Source organism: Olea europaea, unplaced genomic scaffold (genome assembly GCF_002742605.1).
Source record: "Olea europaea var. sylvestris unplaced genomic scaffold, O_europaea_v1 scaffold490, whole genome shotgun sequence".
NCBI lineage: Eukaryota > Viridiplantae > Streptophyta > Magnoliopsida > Lamiales > Oleaceae > Olea > Olea europaea.
This window is the reverse complement of record NW_019263214.1, coordinates 124,510-145,874: the sequence shown is the minus strand read 5'-3', so window position 1 is coordinate 145,874 and position 21,365 is coordinate 124,510. Positions and strand designations below refer to the sequence as shown.

The window sequence follows — 21,365 nt, the reverse complement described above, 5'->3', positions numbered from 1 at the left end:
TAGCTGCAAGCATCACACATGCTGTAGTATTATTGTTGTCACTATATTTGTTGTAAGCAGCCACCTCTTCCTGAGTGGAATTTTCAGTAGGTACCACTGGAAAGGGCTACTCAAGGACACATCTAATTTTCTCATACTTGAGAATGATTCTCAAATTGAGAAAAATTTGGTCCAGTCAGTTTGTTGACATCCAGTATGTCTCTCAAATTTATATGATTACTCATGATTCAAAAACTGTAAATGACGAAAAACATAGAATTAATATGTATCATAATGCATATGCATAAATTCAATATGGACTTTAATTAAACGTGCTCCCACTATTTAAAATAAATTCATGACCCTCATACATAAATTATTTGAATCCACATTTGATTCCCAGTGGGCTGGGATCCCATTCGTTGTATCAAGATCTTGAGTGTACTCAACAAATCCTAATAAAATATTTGGGTAGATATTATTATCAATTGTATCTCCATACAACTTTCAGATCATTAAGCTGACAACTCTTTTGTCTTTACACATCTTATGTGTTAGCTTAACATGCCTCTAAAACTTATCTCCTTGAGTGTACTCAATAAAAGATAAATTTTAGTTAAATCAAACCCATCATTCAGAAATATCAAATATTTCATAGTGTCAAATATATCCCTAATAGACCAGCCTTGAGTGTACTGAACAAGCTAAAGTCGATTTAAGATTCTCGTTTTACACTATAATGATAAAAGGCAAATAATACTAACTTAATATTTTTAACGAGGGATTTAACTTGCAATAGTCTCATCAAGTAATTATATATGTGTGTGTGTGTGTATATATATATATATATATTTCTTGCGCCTCCAATTAGTCAAACTGCAACATGTATCATATACTAATTGGCACGCAAGCCTAAAAGAAAACGGACTCGCATGCCCATAATAATAACAATAACAACGGACTCGCAGGTCCAATATAATAAAGAGCTCGCAAGCCCATAACAACAATAATAACAACGGACTTGCAGGCCCATAAAACAAAAAGAAGTAAATCAATCATTCAATACATCCACATGGTCGAGTCCATAATCATCCATAAACATTCATCACATAAATATTTCTTATGTATAATATCTAATATTATATATAAAGTCTCATAAATCTAACAATTATAGTCATCAAAACTAATTCAAAATTTTGGATCGAGATAATTAAATAATTAATTAATCATATTAATTAATTAACTTAATTGACGGGCCTATTTAATTAAAATCAAAATTTAACTAAATCCCGAATTAGAGTCAAACTCTAATTCCATAACTATTCGGCGAAGTAATTTAATCAAAATCTAATTTTAATTAATTTTTAAATTAGAGTCATACTCTAAATTTTAATTTGCATTGGGAAGTGGTATTAGTTGAAATCAAATTTTAATTAATATAATATTAGAGTCCAACTCTAATAAAATTGAATTAATATTTTAATTTAGGACAAAATTTCCAAATAAAATAAAATTCAATTAAGGGTCAAAATTAAATATTTAAGTTAAAACCTAATTTTAACAAAAATATAAAAGTCGTCAAATTTTAAATAAATTTTAATTTTGGATCAAAATTAGGGTATGGGTCAAACCCAATTAAAACATCATTTTAAAATCAATTCAAAATCATTTTTGACAATTTACAAATTTAACCCAATTTGGAAATTAACACTGGACCCTTCCAAGTTAAAAATTGTAGAACAGGTCCCCCTTATAAATTTTGTGAACTGACCCCATTTTTGTAATTGCAATCAGGGGCCCCTCATTGCATTATTTGCAACAGAGGCCCCCATTTCCGCTAAAACCCTAAATTTTTTTTTGTAACCCGGCGCCGCCCTGCCCAACAGTTGGTAGGGGAACTGTCGTCAATTACCCCCCGGCTCACCACAGCAGTGGCCTCGTTGCCGCTTAAGGCGCTTGCAGTACGCAGCAGCGCGCGCTGCGAGTGGCTGTGGCGTGCGCGTAGCCGCCACTGTCCCGCTGCCTCGATCCAAGAAAAAAAAAATTTTGTTCTTTCAAAATCAGATTCTGAAAAGAAAAATAAAACTAAAACTACAATTGCTAGATTCATGGATTAACGTGATTAAATTAACTTTTAATTTAATCAATATATAGATCAATTCTTAACAAATACAAAGTTGGCTCTGATACCACTGTTGAGAATTTACTTAAACATGCACACCAGATTTAAACAAATTTCAATTCCAATTCGAGATTCAGCTTTATATTTAAATAAGAACTGTGATAAGAAATATACATTTTCTTGATTTTGCAAACTCCTTCGCGTTATTCCTTTCGAGCAGTTTGAATCTGCCTCCCACAGCTATCTAATTGTCCAGCCTCCAATGAAATCCACGCAGAGAATAGACTGCAACTGGTAGGATTTTTCCTCTTGTGCCAGTAAGAATAATGAAAACCTTATAGATCTCAAGCCCTAGCCATGTATTTATATAAACTCAAACGGGCTCGACCCGGTCCGATCCAATGTTTAATTAATCCATTTAATTAAACCCGATCCATGAACTAATTAATTCGGGAATATAAATAACAAATTCAATTAATTAATTTATCCAACGATTGTTAAATCAATCAATTGGCAATTTGCGATCTTCCAATTCTCTTTTGTGTGCAACCCATTAGGTTCCCGACCATGATACCTAATGACGTGAAATATTATTTTGATATAATCAAAATTGATAAATTAAACACCCATTTAATTTATCACAAATTCACACTTGCCGTCCCATACTGACATCTAACAATGTATCAGGGCAACACATGTGACGGGAAATGTCACGTGATATGACAAAACCAAAACTAGTCGTTTACCATGAAATTATAATCCATTCGTCAATATGATCCGATCAACTACGAGATATGGAAGTGTGTCAATCTCGATTATCGATCATATCTTTCATTCTACTATTAAGTCAATATGAGTCGAAAATTTCTTTTCGACTTATATGTATACCTTGGCCAAGGATTTTGTTATTGACTTAATTGAACGAAATGCAGATCACAATCTCTTACAATCTAAGAGTGATGAATCCTCTATTGGTCATTCACAACCTTCATATGGTTCTTGACATACCCGAACGATGTCGTATTAGCAGCCCTTGGCAGAGCAACATCCAACACCGTCAAATCATGACTGTCCTCATACAAGGCACTATGATGACCTCAAGTTATAGGACCAATTCCACTACCGAACGTTAGAGATTAACCACTGACACTCAGATAGTTATCCATGTGGAATCTCTCAGTGGGTCTCCAATATTTTATTCTATAACAAACATCCACGTGTTCATTTAAGTGTCACCACACTTTAGCTCGTGAGATCAGCTACTTACTTCACAAGTAAGAAATGCCACATGTGATGGTCTAACTGTATTAACGATATCCGTATCTCGTTATTACTTACGACCACGGTTTATTCAAAATCCAATTATATGTAATTTGTATTTCACAATCACAACTCCTTGTAATTAACAAATCACTTAAACTTGGATCTTCGGATTCTATTGTTTAATATTATTTATCACAAAATTAATTTAAATAAATAATAGATCTCGCCAAAATTAAATGCATTAAATATATTAAAAGTGTTTCAACCTAAATCGATTGTATCTAGGGCATAACAATTACAAAAATGACATAAATAACCATTTCATTATCTCCTTGATTCTTATGTACACCACAAGTCACCTAGCATAGTAAACTCCTTCCCTTTTGCTGTTAAGGCATAAATTTGAATATATTTCGTTTGTTAGGAGAAATTCGAAACAAAATGATGGAGTTGGACGAAATGAGTGAAAAATGGAAAAAAAAAAGGGGAAAAATTTTAAAGTTTGAGGTCTAAATTGAAAACTCTTAAAAGTTGATTCAGATATTATATCGACGATTGGAGAGTGCTAGGAGTCAGTTGGATAAATAAGAAAGGCTAAGGATTGAAAAGAAATGAAAAAGGACCAAATTGCACATTGGAAGAGAGTTTGGGGACTAAAAATGAAAAATTGGCAAAATTTGGCTCAAACGTAGTGTGTGTGTGTGTATATTTTTATTTTTTTTAGAATATACTACTCAAGGATTTACTTTTGATTTTTAATTATGTCTGACTTAACATCAATATCCTTATTAGTCTAATCGTAAAAATAAAAATAAAAAGCATTATATGTTTAATATTTCTCAAATATAATGACGTGTTAGTAATAAAAGTAACTTCAATTAATTATGCAAAAAAATCCAACGAACAAAAGTTATGTGTAACTATTCCATAGCTTTGTCTATCCTTATTCATTTCTTGGATCAGGTAATAATTAAAGGGATCTTAGTTTTAAGTAGTCAAAATCTAAAAAAAATTTATTTGCGACCGATTTTTATTTGCAATGAAACAGATATAAATAGCGAGCTTACATGTAATTTGATGAAATTTGGTACTACTCATCGAAAATTAGATATGAAAGAGGAATAAATAGACGCGGATGGAAACAAACAAACAAATTCGTTTTATTAAAGCAAAGACCTGAACTTTGCTAAAATTTCATCTTAATGTTGTACCGTAAATTTTGATGATAGTTGGATACGAACAACATTCAATGGAAGAGTAGAACAAAGTTCTTTATCAAGGGAATACAAAAAATCGGAAACATAACTAGAAATTATTTAGACACTAACATGAGGATTGGCGATCAGATAATCTGCACAAGACTTGTAGAGTCCCATAGTATGTTCCTGGGCTGCTTTAATATCCTCTTCTTTAGGGTTAACATAACCCTTGGAATGATACTCACTGGTGATCTTGAGGACACATCCTCCATCCTTTGAGTCCTCAAATTTCATCTCGTAACATACCTTTTCAAGCTCGTCACCAAGCGTGTCTCCCTCAACCAAAGTGAACTTGCCCACGTAGTTTTCTTTGTCCAGAAAGTTGACCCTGTTCTTCATGTGTTTGAAGTAAGATCCTGTTATATAACGCAGATGCTCATGAGAGTACGTAAAATGAACAAAACTTCGGACATGTTTTATTTGGTCTAGTTCTTTATTTTTTTATTATTTTTTTTTTTTGGTGACAACTACAAATTTATGACTTGTTTAGTATGGTATATTTGATGACGTTTGACACAATAGTACTACATATATACAAAGTATTATGTTCTCATTCTTCTTTCGCGATTTTAATATTTGGACTAACCATCAGATTCAAAGAAGTTTGTCTATTTGACACTCCCAGCACCACCATCTCCTTCAATTGTCTCAATGCTCTTGATGGATGGGGAGACTTTAGGCAAAACAGTAAGGCTCCGTTTGATACGCCATATTATTCATGGAAGTTGGAATTGAAAATGTCATTTTCACTTTTTGTCATTTTTGATAGGTAATATATTCCTGGCAATTCATTTTCTAGTTTTCTGGTTCGTGACCCTATTTTCCACGAAAATGAGGAATTTGTATTTCCTTGGGTTAGTTGGGAATTGGTTTTTTTGGTTGCTTTTATTTTTTTTAATTTTTTTGACAATGGAAACAAATTCTATCCCTAATTGTGTTAAAAAAAAATTCCTTTAATTAACAATTTCCATATAAAACAAAGTCAAACGAACACTAAAAGATAGATGATTTTCTTGTCTTTTTTTTTTGACAATGGAAACAAATTTTATCCCCTATATCAGTAAATTCTATTAATTTAATTAACAATTCTCATGTTAAACAAAGCCAGACAAATACCAAAGAATATTTTTATTTCAACATTTTCAACATGAAAAATTATACCAATCAAACATAATAATTGACAATTTCCAGTAAAATACTTTCTAGACAATTTAACTCCCTAAAATTCGTTTTCTCTTCATCCAAATTTCATCTTTGTTATCAAACAGGCCCTAAAAGTAACTTCAATTAATTATGCAAAAAATCCAATGTACAAAAGTTAGATATAACTATTCCACAGCTTTTTTTATCCTCGTTGATTTCTTGGATCAGGTAATTATTAAGGGGGTCCTAGGCTCCGTTTGATTGACTTCAATTCAATGGAAAATGGCATTTCCGAGGAATTCGTTTTCTATTTTGCCTATTTGATACGAAAGTGAAAATGGAGTTTGAATTCCAGGTTACAAACACTTAAAACATGTTTTTGGCCAATTCCATTGAAAATGCATTCCTATGGTTTTGGTGGTTTTTTTTTTCCAACTTATATCAAATTGATTTGCCTTTTTCACCTTTGCAATATCAAATGGAAGTTTTAATTACTCCATATCTAGATAAAATTTCTTTGCAACTGAAATTTACGTGCAATGAAACAGATATAAATAGCAAGCTCACATGTAATTTGATGAAATTTGGCACTATTCATTGAAAATTCGACATGAAATAGGAATAAATAGATGTGGATGGAAATAAACAAACAAATTCGCTTTATTAAGGCAAAGACCTGAACCTTGCTAAAAATTCATCTTAATGTTGTACCGTAAATTTTGATAACAGTTGGATAAGAACAAACTTCAATGGAAGAGTAGAACAAAGTTCTTTATTAAGGAAATATTGAAAATCGGAAATATAACTAGAAATTATTTAGACACAAACATGAGGATTGGCAATCAGGTAATCTGCACAAGACTTGTAGAGTCCCATAGTATGTTCCTGAGCTGCTTTAATATCCTCTTCTTTAGGTACAACATCACCCTTTGAATGATACTCACTGGTGATCTTGAGGACACATCCTCCATCCTTTGAGTCCTCGAATTTCATCTCGTAACATACCTTTTCAAGCTCGTCACCAAGTGCATCTCCCTCAACCAAAGTGAACTTGGCCACGTAGTTTTCTTTGTCCAAGGAGTCGACCTTGGTCTTCATGTGCTTGAAGTGAGACCCTGTTATATAACGCAAATGCTCATGAGAGTATGTAAAATGAACAAAACTTCGGACATGTTTTATTTTGTCTGGTGTCGTAAAAATAATAAAAATAATAAAAAATTAAAAAATTTTAAAAATTTTTAAAGAAGGAGAAAAAAAATGAAAAAGAAGAAGGACCTTTGACGCAATAGTACTGCATATATACATAATATTACATTCTCATTCTTTTTTCGCGATTTTAATATTTGGACTAACCTTCAGATTCAGAAAAGTTTGTCTTTTTGACACTTCCAGCACCACCATCTCCTTCAATTGTCTCAATGCTCTTGATGGAAGGGGAGACTTTCGGCAAAACATCGTGGTTATCGGTGATCAAAGCCTTGAACAGCCTCTTGTGAGAAACATTAGTTTTGAGTTCATGGAAATAGTTGGAGATACCCATATTTACCTTGAATAGTTGAAAAGTTAAGTGAATTACAATAGAGAAGAAGTGAAGAGCTGTGCAGGAAACAGCAGCTGAACATGGTATATATAGCGGTGGTGTAGTAGAAAACATTTGAATATTATAGTCAAACTGCGCCTTAAAATTTAATATATTAGCACGCCATTTGACGATACATTTTCGGTTTATAATCAATTTATTCTATTTCTATTTTCCCCCGTCTGCTTTGAATAAGAAAATACTTTTAATGGGCTGACTAGTTGGAGCCTTAATCGTCACAATTGTACAGCTTCTACACTGTATATCTACTTGTTGAGATTTCAATATAATACAACAGCCGGCCTATTTGATGTGAATATATTTCAACATGAGACTTTTATCCATGTCTAGAATTCCTTTAGAGCCCATCATGAAGCTGTTTCATTTCAATTGGTTTCTCCATTTTATTTATATATGTTGTTTCTTTTTCTTATGGGGAAAATTTTAATTTGTCATGTGAAGCTCTTGTATTTCATTGCTATTGATTACAGTAAATACTTTGCCTCTCTGTGCATGGTATTTCCGAATTTGGATTTCTACATAAATCTTGTATTTTTGTGTGATTGTTTTTATTTTGTCCATATTTCTTTTCTTTAACATTCATAACAAGTGGCTTAAGTTCTGTCAAAAAACCGGGCTAATGCAAATTGGCTCTATCTATGACATAGTAGGCCATTATTGACTATAAATTGGCTCTATCTATGACATAGTAGGCCATTATTGACTATCTATTCCATTTGCATAATCTATGCATTCTTTTGCCTTTCATTCAAAGGCCATGAATAAGAAAAATATTATTATTTCTCACGGATGCGTTTTAGTTTTTTTTCCTATCAACATAAGCCAATTTGTAGAGCTTCCAAAATCCAAATTGAATATGTAATAGTTGGATAATACCACTACAATTATATATAATTAGGAATTATTGCTTTTTTTATGTCAATATCTCTGAATGCCAGAAACATTGGATAAGTTCTGGATTTTCTCATTATGAAGTTGTTTAATTGTTATTGGTATTTATCTTGTTTTATATTTATCTCTTCTTTTTCTTCTAATAAATACACAACCCGTGTGGTTGGATTCGAATTTCGACATTAAATTGTTGATTTCTCGTTAGTTACTTATTTCTCTTTTCCTAGGGTAAGTTATAAATGATGATAAGACTTGATCTAATTGTAAACAACTCAAAATTTGCAACCATTGAAGCTCGTCGGTTTCTATTATTTACGTTTGGCTATAATAAAACTTTTTTCTTATATAATTTGCAACACATAATAAGTAATTAAGCCTCCATTTGACAACCAATTTATTTATAAATAATTTATAAACTAAGTCAAAGTTAGACATTAATGTCAATCACATTTTTAACCATTCATCATTTATTACCGTGACATTTGATGAGACTCATTATTATTCTTCTTTATAAATGATTTGTAAATTTTTCAAATAGCGGAAGTTACTTATTATGAAGGAAGTAAAAATAAATTTAAATTTATTGTTGTTATTGTTATTGTTGTTGTTGTTGTTGTTGTTGTTGTTGTTATTTTACTTAAAAGTAAGAAATACACTCAATATAATAGTATGATTACTTAAGCTTAAGAAAGTCGAAGTTAATTTTATCTCCAAACTTTTCTTTTAACATATTTTTAATATAAAAATTGCTCTCCTTGAAAATAACATTTTATTTCATTGTCAAGACATTGAAATTACATATTTGCAAGTATATCCAAATTAGACGAAAATAATTTTAACATAAATATATACTTACATTTAAACTTTTTGATCTCAGCCAAATATATCAATTATGATTAATATAACTCGAATATTTATTCTTCTTTCTTCTGAGTTTCTCTTAAAAAGTTTTCAAAGATATGCAGATTTCAGTTTTTCCTTGTGAATTGTCATCAAGTGATTCTGGATAATTGGGACCTTAATTCGTTTTATGCTCTTTTTTTAGTTTCTTCATCATCGATAATTATATTTGTCAGGTTTAATGTCATTGGCGATTTTGTGAACTAAAATGACTAAATCGAACATGTGTAAAAGTCAAGAGTTAGGTGCAATTTTGTATAGATGAGTTAGATAAGTTAGGGTTAGTATGTGTTCGAGTCCAGAAGAAGGAAAGAAGAGACATTGCTTGAGCAACAAAAATAGAATGATCGTCACTCACCTGTAGCTCGAACTTCGCTCGAGCGAAACATCGACGCTCGCTTCTCGCTGAAGGGTCGCACAAGCGACAATGTTATTCGGCCAACCCTAATTCTTGACTTTGGAAAGTTTTACACGACCTATAATACCTAAACATCCCTAACGATAAATACTTGCACGAATTTTTTGTGATGGTTGTTCATTGTGCCTCTCTTGCAAAGCATATTCAAATCACTTTTTGAAGATCCAAGAGCCTGCTCATACCTTAATTCAATACATTTATTCTTGAGATCCTACTACCACATAATTAGGAAAACATCAAATCCTTGAATCTAAAACACCTGACTTCCTTAATACTGTAAGAAATGTACTTTGTCAATTGGAACTTCAGAGGCTGCTGAAAATTAAGGAAGGTCGAACTACAACTGTAGAAAAAGCACAAGAATTGAAAATTGTTTAAATTCCACTTGGAAGAGACAATTGTACAAGATCAAGAAGCTGGATGGGAAAATAGTATCTTGGAGATTACAGGAAATAGACCAAGAAGTCTAGTGGCGTTGATTAGGCAGCATCTAACTGTAAGACTCATTGTCTATAGTGGAGGAAATTGGCTTAGCCCCGGAGTTTTTATCTAGTTGTGGTTTCTCCGTCAACAATATTAGTGTTATTTTTTACTTTCATAGTAGAAACTATGGTAATTCAACTTAAGATAATTGGACTATTTGCATAATCATCTAGAAACTATTAAAAGTGACTTCTTGCTCTTAATAGATTAATTCTGCACGTAAGGTCAAACTAAATCGGATAGTAAACGAAATTTCAAGTGGTATCAGAGCCTAATTTTGATTCCTGGCCTTAATTTGTCTAGATGAGTTCGTTGTCCATCTGGCCATATTTTGACGGTAGTAATTATTTATATTAGAAAGTTAGGATGAGAGCTTTCCTTAAATCTATGGATGAACGGATCTAGTTGATTGTAGTTAATGGTTGGACTGCCCCAAGTACTATGGTCGATAATGTAGTAACTTATACTTCTATTGCTAGTTGGACTAAATTGAACCTAGATGAGTGGATATACATGAGGCATATTATAAAATGTATGAGGAGTGTATTAAGATTATGACTAAGAATAAAGTCTTGTGTGCTAAGGGCAAGAAACTTGAGTTTGAGAGAGAGAGAGAGAGAGAGAGAGAGAGAGAAACATTTAGCTGACCTTCAAGAATTTACCTCATCCCTAAGTAAGTTAAAGTCTGTAAATGAATCTTTAGATACTCAGATTAAGAATCTTACTAGTGAGTTTGAGAAATCCTCTAAGAAAGCTAGTGTGCTAACTATTGAGAATGAGATGTTAGAAATTCAGTTTAAGAACCTTCTGAGCGACATTGAGTATTCTAAGTCTAAATTTCTTGCCTTTTCTAGCGATTCATTGAACTTAGATAACATCCTCATGAGCAAGTTGACTGGTAATAAGGGAGGTCTATGTTTTAAAGAGAATAATCACAGTACTGCGAGTACTTCAAAGACCACTTTTGTCCCTACCATTGACCCACCTAAACACGTGCCTAACTCTAAACTAAAGAATAAAGGATTTGTAGGAAAGAGGCCTACTAGATAGCATAGGACCTGTCAACCTAGGAATAGACATCAGTGATCATACAACTTTGGTCCTAGGTTTATCCCTACACACTTTTATTTTAGTAAGTTAGGACACATACGCCCTAGGTGTCATCAATTCCTGAACAGGCATAGAAACAAGAGCTTAGATAGGAGTAAAAATCAGGAGTTTGTTGGTTAGATTAGATTTCTTACTGATCAAGTGACTTAATTGACCAAGTTCGTGATATAGTTATCCGGGAATTGTTCTCCCACTACGCAAATTTGGGTGAAAAAAAGAGTGATCTAAAAAATTCTAAAATAGATCACGATACTCTTAAAGATAAGAGCGTCTCTTTAACTAACTGACTAGGTAATTTTTGTGCATGCCTGTCTTTATCATTATGTGTCATTGATGCATTACATTTTTTTATATGCTTTCTAGGTAGTTTTATTTATGTGCATTTTTATTATGTTTGCATAGGCACATGCACATTTTTTTTTTTTTTTTGGTGATTTTTTTTCTATTTTATGTATGGCACATCTATGTCTTAAGAACCAAAACAACAACAAAAATTGAAAAATGAAAAATACAAAAAAAATAAAAATAAAAAATGAAATGAAGTCCTTCGTACAACATATAAAACATTCTTGAACTTGTGTGTTGTGACCATGTATGGGCTTAATTGATGAGCTGTAAAATATTTTTCATTACTTGTTTAGGTTGCTATAGAGTACTTAGTATAGATGTTTTCATGTACCATCTGCATTGCACAGACGATGATATTGTAACTGAAACTGAATCGCATGTGTAAGATTGGGATGGCAGTCACTTATTAGTAAGGTGACTTTGAACATGAATTGACCAAATTTGTTAAACCTAAGCTCAAGGATATTCCCTTATAATACAAAGCTCAATATCTTATATTGTTCTTTGGAGCCTATTTAAATCGAGTAACTAAGCCTGGGGGATGTCTCAAAACCTGGTGCCCATGGTCAACTGACTTGGATTAACCAGCCTAAAACTCACTATAAGAGTTATCTTAGTCGCTTAATGGAGAAGGACCTGCATTTAAGATGTAAAAATTGATGAGCTTTAAAAATATTGAAGATGTGAAAAATGTATGCTCAAAATTAGGGGGAGAAAAAATAAAAGATCAAAATATACATGTAAAATGAGCTTCATTTAAAGGTCTCAATCTACTTAATGGCTTGACTTTCATAAGTAGGATATTTTGCATGTCATTTCTCACAAAATTAAGGTTTGGAGTCCTGCTTACAAAGGATTAGTGACACTTTATGCACATGTGTTACTTATACAATTTACTCCATTCTAAGTTGATATAAATATGTCGAAAAATTTACTGATTGTTAATTATGCTCTTGCATGCTATCAACTGCATTTTTGAGTTGCTGTTTATTGATTTTGACATTTGTCCCTTCATCATTTGTGACAAAAATGAGGAGAGCATATACACAGGAGGAGATACATTGGCATTTGCACTTTGTGACATTTTCATTTTTATGTCTAGGTATCACTGGGGAGAAACGTAGATACATTTTGATACTGCATAAAAATGCTGAGAGGTTGCAGTAAGGTGGGAGAATGTGCATTGCATTGCATTCTATATCATAATGCATAGTAATTTGAGTTTTGATGTCTTGTGGTGTTAATGTTTCAATTAGTGTTTTGATTGACATTAATGTCATGTCTCAAACTAGCATACTTATTTATGATTATGAACTTCAATTGTTATATTTCTTATATCACGTGCTTTTACACAAGGTATTTGAGTTTTTGATTTTAGGAAATAGGTATAACAAGGAATGCAAAAGACAGAGCTTGGGTAGTTTAGTTTTGTTTATTTTAGTTTTGTCACAAAATACCAAATGTGGAGTTTGTTAGGTTTTTATATAATTGGCGATTTTGTGAACTAAAAGCACTAAATTGAACATGTGTAATAGCCAAGGAGTTAGGTACAATTTTGGATAGATGAGTTAGGTAAGTTAGGGTTCGAGTCCTTAAGAAGGAAAGAAGAGACACTGCATTTTAGCTAACTGCTCACCAAGACATTGCTCAAGCAACAAAAACAGAATGATCGTCGCTCGCCTACCGTTCGGACTTCGCTCTTCGTTGGAGGGTCGCTCGAGCGATGGTGTTATTCAGCCAACCCTAATTCGTGACTTTAGAAAGTCTACACGGCTTGTAATACCTAAACATCCTTAACTATAAATACCCAAGCCTTGCACAATTTTCTACAGTGATCATTCATTGTGCCTCTCTGGCAAAACATATTCAAATCATTCTTCGAAGATCCAAGATCCTATTCATACCTTGATTCAATACATTTATTCTTGAGATCCTACAACTACAAACGTGGAAAAACATCAAATCCTTGAATCCAAACACCTGACTTCTTTAACACTGTAAAGATGGTACTTTCTCAATTAGAACTTCAAAATTAGAACTTCAAAGGCTACTAAAGATTGAGAAAGGTTGAAACACAAGTGACGTGATTCAAGAGCCAAGCCCAACGAAGAAAAGCCTGGAACGAGACCCATTAATAATTGAAGGTGGACCGATGACTTGATCAAGTGCAAAACAAGCAATGGGATTACTTGTTCAATCAACCATTGATGGGATGATGTTCAGGATGCAACATGAGGCAATTTTCATGTTCAGGTCGAGAGCAGAATCAAAATGGATCAACTCAATACAAGCAAACGAATTTGGAGCCAAAGGCAGCAACTATGCAAATTTTCTTAGTAGAGATCTTTAAGAATTCATAGATATAAAATCCTATCACAAATTTTCTTTTTGTGAATTTTCCATATTTTAGTAGAGTTTTATTTTTGGTCAAATTCTTGTAATCTTGTACGATTATTTCCCCTTTTTCTCATAGATTTTAGGGTTTTTAGTGTTAGTATAAATAGGATACTTTACTGAAAATATGAGAACATTCTATTATCAATACAATTTGAGAGATTTCTCTTGAGAGGCTTTTGTAGTTTTCATACCATTGTTCTTCTGAACAACTTAGAACTTATCAAGAATTGTATTCTTATGGCGTTCTACAATCCAGGTGCAGGTCTTTGAGTGCATGATCAGAAGGTCCTTCAATTACCATTATTGTAGGGTTGTTTGACTCGTTTTTGTATTTGGCTTTTCTGAGTTTTCCCATCAATCTCCTGTGGGTTCGATTGTATTCTTGTTAATCGGGTTCACATCAATTGGTATCAGAGCGCAGGCTCGAAATTAGCAAGTTATATCTTTTATTTTATTTGTTCTTGTTCTTGTTTCGACTTTGTTCTTGTTCTTGTTTCGCGTTCTTTGTTTGTGTTTCGTTAATTTTGAGTCTTTGACCCGTTCACTTTCTGTCAAATTTTCAAAAGTTTTTTTTTTTTGCACTAATTTAACATTCAAATCAACTTTCATTTGCTCCATGGGAGTCGTAGTCAAATTTTCTACCCAAGAGTAATAATAATAATAATAATAATAATAATAATAATAATAATAATAATAATAATAATAAGGGAGCCGAAAAAAAAGTATTATTTTGTTCAACTGAGTCCCCACAATTCCAGTTTTTTTCCTTTGAGCGCCATTTATTATTTTTAGTCAATTTAAAATTTCGTGTCAATTAGTTAAAATTGTGTCAATTAACCGTTGAATCCCTTTTTAGTTTCCATTCAATTTACAACCCAATTGCCGAGTCTTTTGAATCTACATTCTTTGATTTTCATCCGGTTTAGAATCCACGAGTTTCAAATTCATTGAGTTCACTTTGTTCTTTGTGGAACTTGGACGAAAGCACTGAGTGGTAAAAGACAGAGTGATGAGATTATTAAAGGGAAAAAGTCTTATTTTGTGATTTCGAGTGAATATCGGTGAGGCAGAAAAATAAAAAATTTCTAGATTTAGGATGTCAAATTGAGAAGGCTCAAATTCTAGCCAAAACAGTAATCAAATCAACAAGGCGGATGATATGATGAGATAGTTCGAAACATTATTGGCAGACATGGGAGATATGTTAGATAGGCTTGATACTTCGATTACAAATCTTAGCACTGGGCAACGGGCGAAAGCAACTCATGTTAGGAGGTCAAGTAGACGGGAGCCTAGGATGGAAAGGCGGGAGGCGTTTGAATGCGGTAGTTAGTTGGAAGAGGATGAATATAAAGGGGTTGAGATGGGACGGATGCGGAATAGATGTGATAGGCTTGAACGACGGGGTAGGAATAATTATGGAGTTGAGTAGATAGTAATATGGAAATATAAAATGTCATTCCACCATTTGAAAGTAGAAGTGACCCCAAAGTGTATCTAGAGTGGGAAAAGAATGGGGAACTAATCTTCGAGTGCCATAACTACTCAGGGGAAAAAAGGTAAAGATAGCAATTTTGGAATTCACTGACTACGCCATAGGTTGGTGGGATCAAGTAGTCACTTCACGACGTAGAAATAAGGAGAGGCCTATCAACTATTGGGATGAGTTGAAGGCGGTAATGCGGAAGCAGTTTGTACCTAGTCACTACTATAGGAAGTTCTATAAAAAATTGCAGAGCTTATATCAGGGGTCGAAGAGTGTAGAAGATTGTCACAAGGAGATGGAGATATTGATGATTAGAGCGAACATGGAAAAAGATCAAGAAGCCACTATGGCTCGTTTGCTAAGTAGGTTGAATAGGGATCTAGCCAATGTGGTGGAGTTGCAGCATTATGTGGAGTTGGAGGATATGTTACACGTTACGATGAAGATAGAGAAGCAGTTGAAGAGAAAGGGGGCTACAAGGCAACCGGTAGGGACTTTGACTTCTCCATCTTAAAAATTGAAGTGGGATAACAATAAGGGGAGCGAGCTTGATTCTAAAGGTAGGACTGAATTACCAAAGAAGAAGGAAGTAGGTGCTAGCAAGATCACCCAAGATGGAGTCACAAACATCGAAAAGTAGGGACATTAAGTATTTTAGGTGCTTGGGGTTGGGACACATCGCTTCTCAGTGTCCAAACAAAAGGGCCATGGTGTTGTGGGACAATGGAGAGGTGGTGAATAAAAGTGAAAGTGGAATATACTGTAGGAGAGCTATTGGTCTTGAGGCAAGCTCTCAAAACTCAAGTCAAGGCAGATGATTTGGAACAGCAGTGAGAAAATATTTTTCACACTCGATGCCACATAAATGACAAGGTATGTAGTCAATCATCGATGGTGGGAGTTGTACAAATGGTTCTCTCAACCTATGCAACAAAATAGCTCAAATTTCCATCAAAATAAGCAGTTATATCCTCCTAGGCAACAACAGGGCCAAACTTCTAACTCTGGTATATCTTTAGAAGATATTGTTAAGTATCTTGTCATTAGCACTTTATAATTCCAACAAGAGACAAGGGCAAGCATTCAAAGTTTATAAAATCGGATGGGTCAAATGGCAACTGCAATCAACCAGCTGGGATCCCAAAAATTGGGAAAATTAGGTAGTGGTTGGTTTGCATTTTCATTTTACATTTTCATTTTCAAAACGAATTTTAGTTTTCCCCGAAAACGGCCCGTTTTGAGCGTTTTGAGCGTTTTCGACATTTATAACTGAAAATGCTGAAAATGAAAAAAAAGTCGTTTTGCGTTTTCAGTTATAAATTTTAACTCGTTTTCAAAAATGCGCTTTCAAAAACGATGAACCAAACAAGTTTTTCGCGTTTTCGAAAACGGAAAACGAAAAATGGGCCGAAAATGGCAAATCAACCACGGCCTTACCTTTTCAAACAGTTTTGAACCTAAGGGAAAATGCAAGTGCAATAGTGTTAAGGAGTAGCAAAGAGGTCGAAGCACTGGTAAAGGCAGTCCCCACATCGTCAGAACAAGGAAATAAGGAAGATGTCATCACAGACAAAGGTACTTCCAACGGTGATGATACACCAAAACATAAGTATTCACCTCTTTCTGAGTATAAACCAGTACTCCATTTCTCTCAAGCTTTAGCAGAATCTAGTAAAGATGAACTAAATAGCGAACCTTATGAAACTTTTCGTAAATGTGAGGTAAATATTCCATTGTTAGATGCGATTAAACAAGTACCCCGCTATGCTAAATTTTTGAAAGAATTGTGTACACTTAAAAGAAAATAGAAACTCAAAGGGTATAAGAAAGTGAAAGTTGGGGAGAATGTCTCTGCAATCATTTAAAAGAAATTCCCTACAAAATGCAAAGATCCAGGCATGTTTACTATTCCTTGTACGATGGGTGACGCTAAGTTTGAAAAGGCCATGCTAGACTTAGGAGCTTCTATAAATATCATGCCATATTCCATATTCACTTCTTTGAAATTGGGACCCTTAGTTAAAATTGGTGTAATCATTCAATTAACTGATAGATCAAATGCCTATCCTAGAGGAGTGATTGAGGATGTCCTTGTAAAGGTTAATGAATTGGTTTTTTTTTTTTTTTTTTTTTTTTTTTTTTTTGCTGATTATGATGTGCTTAATATGGAAAATTGTGACCAGACTAGTCTCATCTTGTTAGGAAGGCCATTCTTAAAAACATCGAAAATGAAAATAGATGTACACTGTGGAACATTAACTATGAAATTTGATGGAGAAATAATTAAATTCAATATCTATGATGCCATAAAATTTCCTAGTGAAGATAATGTTGTTTACTCTATTGATTTGATTGGTTGCTTAGCACAGGATTTTTTGAACTTAATGGAAAGAATGAATTGGAGGTTGCTATTAGTAATCATGTTGAAAAGCAGAGTGAAGAATTGACTTTGGGCCCTGAATTGCGAGAAACTATTGCAGCACTGAACAATGTTCCAAAGTTACAACAAACTAGTAATGATTCATATGATACTTTACCAGTTTCTAATGAAAAGCCCCTTGCAGACTCCTACTCTAGATTTGAAACCTCTCCCCAGCTATCTCAAATATGAATTCTTTGGAGGTGGATACACATTATCCGTGATCATCTCAAACGAACTGTATGCAACACAGAAAGAAAATTTGTTGCAGGTTCTTAAGAAATATTGCATAGCTATTGGATGGACAATTACAGACATCAAAGGAATCTGTCCATCAACCTGTATACATTGCATTCTACTTGAAGAAGGAGCAAGATCTACCTGGCAACCCCAACAGAGATTGAACCCACCCATGATGGACTTAGTAAATTAAGAGATTCTCAAGCTTTTAAATGTTAAAGTAATTTATCCTACCTTTGACAACAATTGGGTTAGTCCTGTTCAAGTGGTTTGTAAGAAGACCGGGATAAATATGGTGAAGAATCAGAACAATGAATTTGTTACCATCCGTGTTCAGTATGGGTGGCGGGTTTGTGTAAATTATAGGAAATTAAATGATGTAACCCAAAAAAAAATCACTTTCCTTTACCTTTTATTGATCAAATGCGTAAATGATAGCTGGTCATTTTTACTATTGCTTTCTTGATGGCTATTCATGTTATTTCCAGATTGTAATTGCCCCGGAGGATCAAGAAAATACAATCTTCACATGCCCATTTGGAACCTTTGCCTAATGTCGCATGCCCTTAGGCCTTTATAATGCTCCGGACACTTTTCAACAATATATGGTTAGTATATTTTTGGATTACATTGAGCATATTATAGAAATCTTTATGGATGATTTTACAGTCCATAGAGACTCATTTGATAACTATTTGCATAACCTTGCACTAGTCCTTAAAAGATGCATGGAAATCAACCTTATACTAAATTTTGAAAAATGTCATTTTATGGTTGACAAGGTATAGTTCTAGGGGATATCATTTCATCTAAGGGTATTGAAGTAGATAAAGCTGAAATTAATATTATTCAAACTCTGCCATACCTCGCTAGTGTGTGGGAAGTCCGTTCTTTCCTTGGACATATAGGTTTCTACCACAGGTTTATTTAGGACTTCTCTAATATAGCATTGCACCTATGGAAATTATTACAAAGGATGTGGCTTTTGAGTTTGATGAGGATTACAAAGAGGCGTTTGATACACTGAAGGATCTACAGACGTCTACACCGATTATCCAACCTCCTGATTGGAACTTTCCCTTTGAGATAATGTGTGGAGCAAGCAACTTTGTAGTAAGTGCAGTGTTGAGTCAAAGAATTGGAAATGCTTTACATGACATCTATTATGCCTCTAGGACTCTAAATGTTGCCTAGAGAAAGTACTCCACGATTGAAAAATAACTTTTAGTTGTTGTTTTTGTGTTAGTAAATTTTCATCCATATTTAATTGGTACTAAAGTAATTGTTTATTCTGATCATGCAGTTCTACGTTATTTGATGACAAAGAAGAGGTAAAACCAAGATTAATATGGTGGATACTCTCTTGAGTGAATTCAACTTGGTGATCAATGACAAAAGAGGAATGGAGAACAGTGTTGCAAACCATTTGAGCCATCTAGGTCACGTAGATGATGAACTCTAATTGTTTGAAATCTTTCCTGATGAGCAATTGTTCTCTACAAGAATGACACTACCTTGGTATGCAGACATTGGAAGTTTTTTGGCTACCAACATACTTCATCCTTATTTCTCTAGGGCTCGAAAGGACAAGATAAATCAGGACACGAAATATTATGTATGGGATGATCCATTCTTGTGGAAGCATTGTGAAAATCAAGTGATTAGAAGGTGTATTTTGAAAAATGAAATTACCCCTATTCCCACATTCTGTCATGCTTATGCCCATGGAGGACACTTAACACTTTGGACCAAAGACAACGGGAAGAAAAGTGATGGAATGCGGTTTCTACTGGCCATTCTTATTTTGAGATGCATTTGTCTTCTGCGAGTCATGCGAGAATTGTCAGAAGACAGGTAACATATCCTTGAAAAATGAAATGCCACAATCTCTTATTCTTTTTTGTGAATTTTTTTATGTTTGGAACATTGATTTTACTGGGCCATTTTTGGTATCTTTCAGTTTTGTTTATATTTTGCTTGCTATGGATTATGTGTTAAAATGGGTGTTGTTACAGATTTTATCAAGTCTAACATATTCTCCAGGTTTAAGATTCCAAAAGCTCTCATTAGTGATCATGGCACTCATTTTTGTAATCGAACTGCGGAAGCTTTGCTGAGATAATATCATGTAACCCACAAGGTGTCAACTGCATATAACCCACAGACTAGGGGACAAGCGAAAGCATCGAATCAAGAAATCGAGTCTATCCTTAAAAAGATGGTCTGTCCAAGCAGAAAAGATTGGAGTTTGCGCTTAGATGACGCTTTATGGTATAGAAGACTACATATAAGACACCTATTGGTATGTCACCTTACCGGTTAGTATTTGAAAAACCATGCACCTTCCAGTGGAGCTTGAACATAAAGCTTATTGGACTTTCAAGAACTTCAACATGATGATGGACGAGAGTGGAAAGCACGGGAAACTGCAACTTTCAAGAGTTAGAGAAAATTCGCAATGATGCTTATAAGAGTGCAAGAATTTACAAGAAAAAGACGAATACATTCCATAACAAGTTGATCTGTAGGAAAGAATTTGAAGTTGGTCAGAAAGTCCTCCTATACCAATCGAGGTTTCGGTTATTTGTATGTAAACTGCGTTCCTGTTGGATTAGACCCTTTGTTGTTACTAATGTTTTTTTCTCATGGTGCAGTAGAAACCCAAAGCACGACAACTTCAAAGGTGTTCGAGGTGAATGGCCATAGGCTCAATCCTTTCTATGAAGGTTTCCAGGTGGAGGACGTGACAACGTTGAAACTTGGAGATCCAATTTATGACGATTAAGGAAGAAATCAATAAGTCTAGCTGAAGACAATAAACAAAGGCGCTGCTTAGGAGGCAACCCGGGGGAGTTTATTTCTTTACTTTTTATTTTTATTTTTGTTTTCTTTTCTTTTTTTTATTCATATATTAAGATAATTTTGTTCTCTTCTTTGCATTTCACTTTACATTGGGCCAATATAAGTTTTAAATATGGGGGGATTAGTTGTTTTAAAATTTTAATTTAGGTCATGTTTCCGCTTCACAAGCACATTTTGAGAAAATCTTTCGAAAAATTGAGAAAAAGTTGTGGTTTTAAATGATTTTTGGTTGCATGTGCTATTTGTTAGATTCAAATAGAATTTGACAGACTAAATTTTGTGATCTTCCAAATTAAAGTTAATTAGTTAATTATTTTCTTTGAGGATTGTAGCAACTAAATTTTGTGACAAAAAGCGAGTGAGATTTTGAGCTTTTAGACTGACATATCCATACCAATCTCACTATTTTCTTTCATGAGTGATTTTCTTCCATGGATTTGCTTCT

At 33.7% G+C, this 21,365-nt stretch overlaps 1 protein-coding gene across 1 annotated transcript; it reads right to left on the bottom strand.

Moving 5' to 3' along the window:
- Positions 1-6,402: 6,402 nt before the first annotated feature.
- Positions 6,403-7,435, bottom strand: LOC111388411 (pathogenesis-related protein STH-2-like). Its single transcript, XM_023013102.1, has 2 exons — positions 7,120-7,435; positions 6,403-6,881 (listed from the first exon to the last, which is right to left on the bottom strand). Exons 1-2 carry the CDS (start codon positions 7,418-7,420, stop codon positions 6,583-6,585), a joined length of 600 nt encoding a protein of 199 aa, XP_022868870.1. The 5' UTR covers positions 7,421-7,435; the 3' UTR covers positions 6,403-6,582.
- Positions 7,436-21,365: the final 13,930 nt, after the last annotated feature.

What these genes read in the sequence shown, in the direction of transcription:
- LOC111388411 (XM_023013102.1), bottom strand. Translation starts at nt 7,420, where the DNA reads ATGTTTTCTACTACACCACCGCTATATATACCATGTTCAGCTGCTGTT. An exon ending in AAACTTTTCTGAATCTGAAG is followed by an intron (nt 6,882 to 7,119) that starts GTTAGTCCAAAT and finishes GTTATATAACAG; the next exon opens with GGTCTCACTTCAAGCACATG.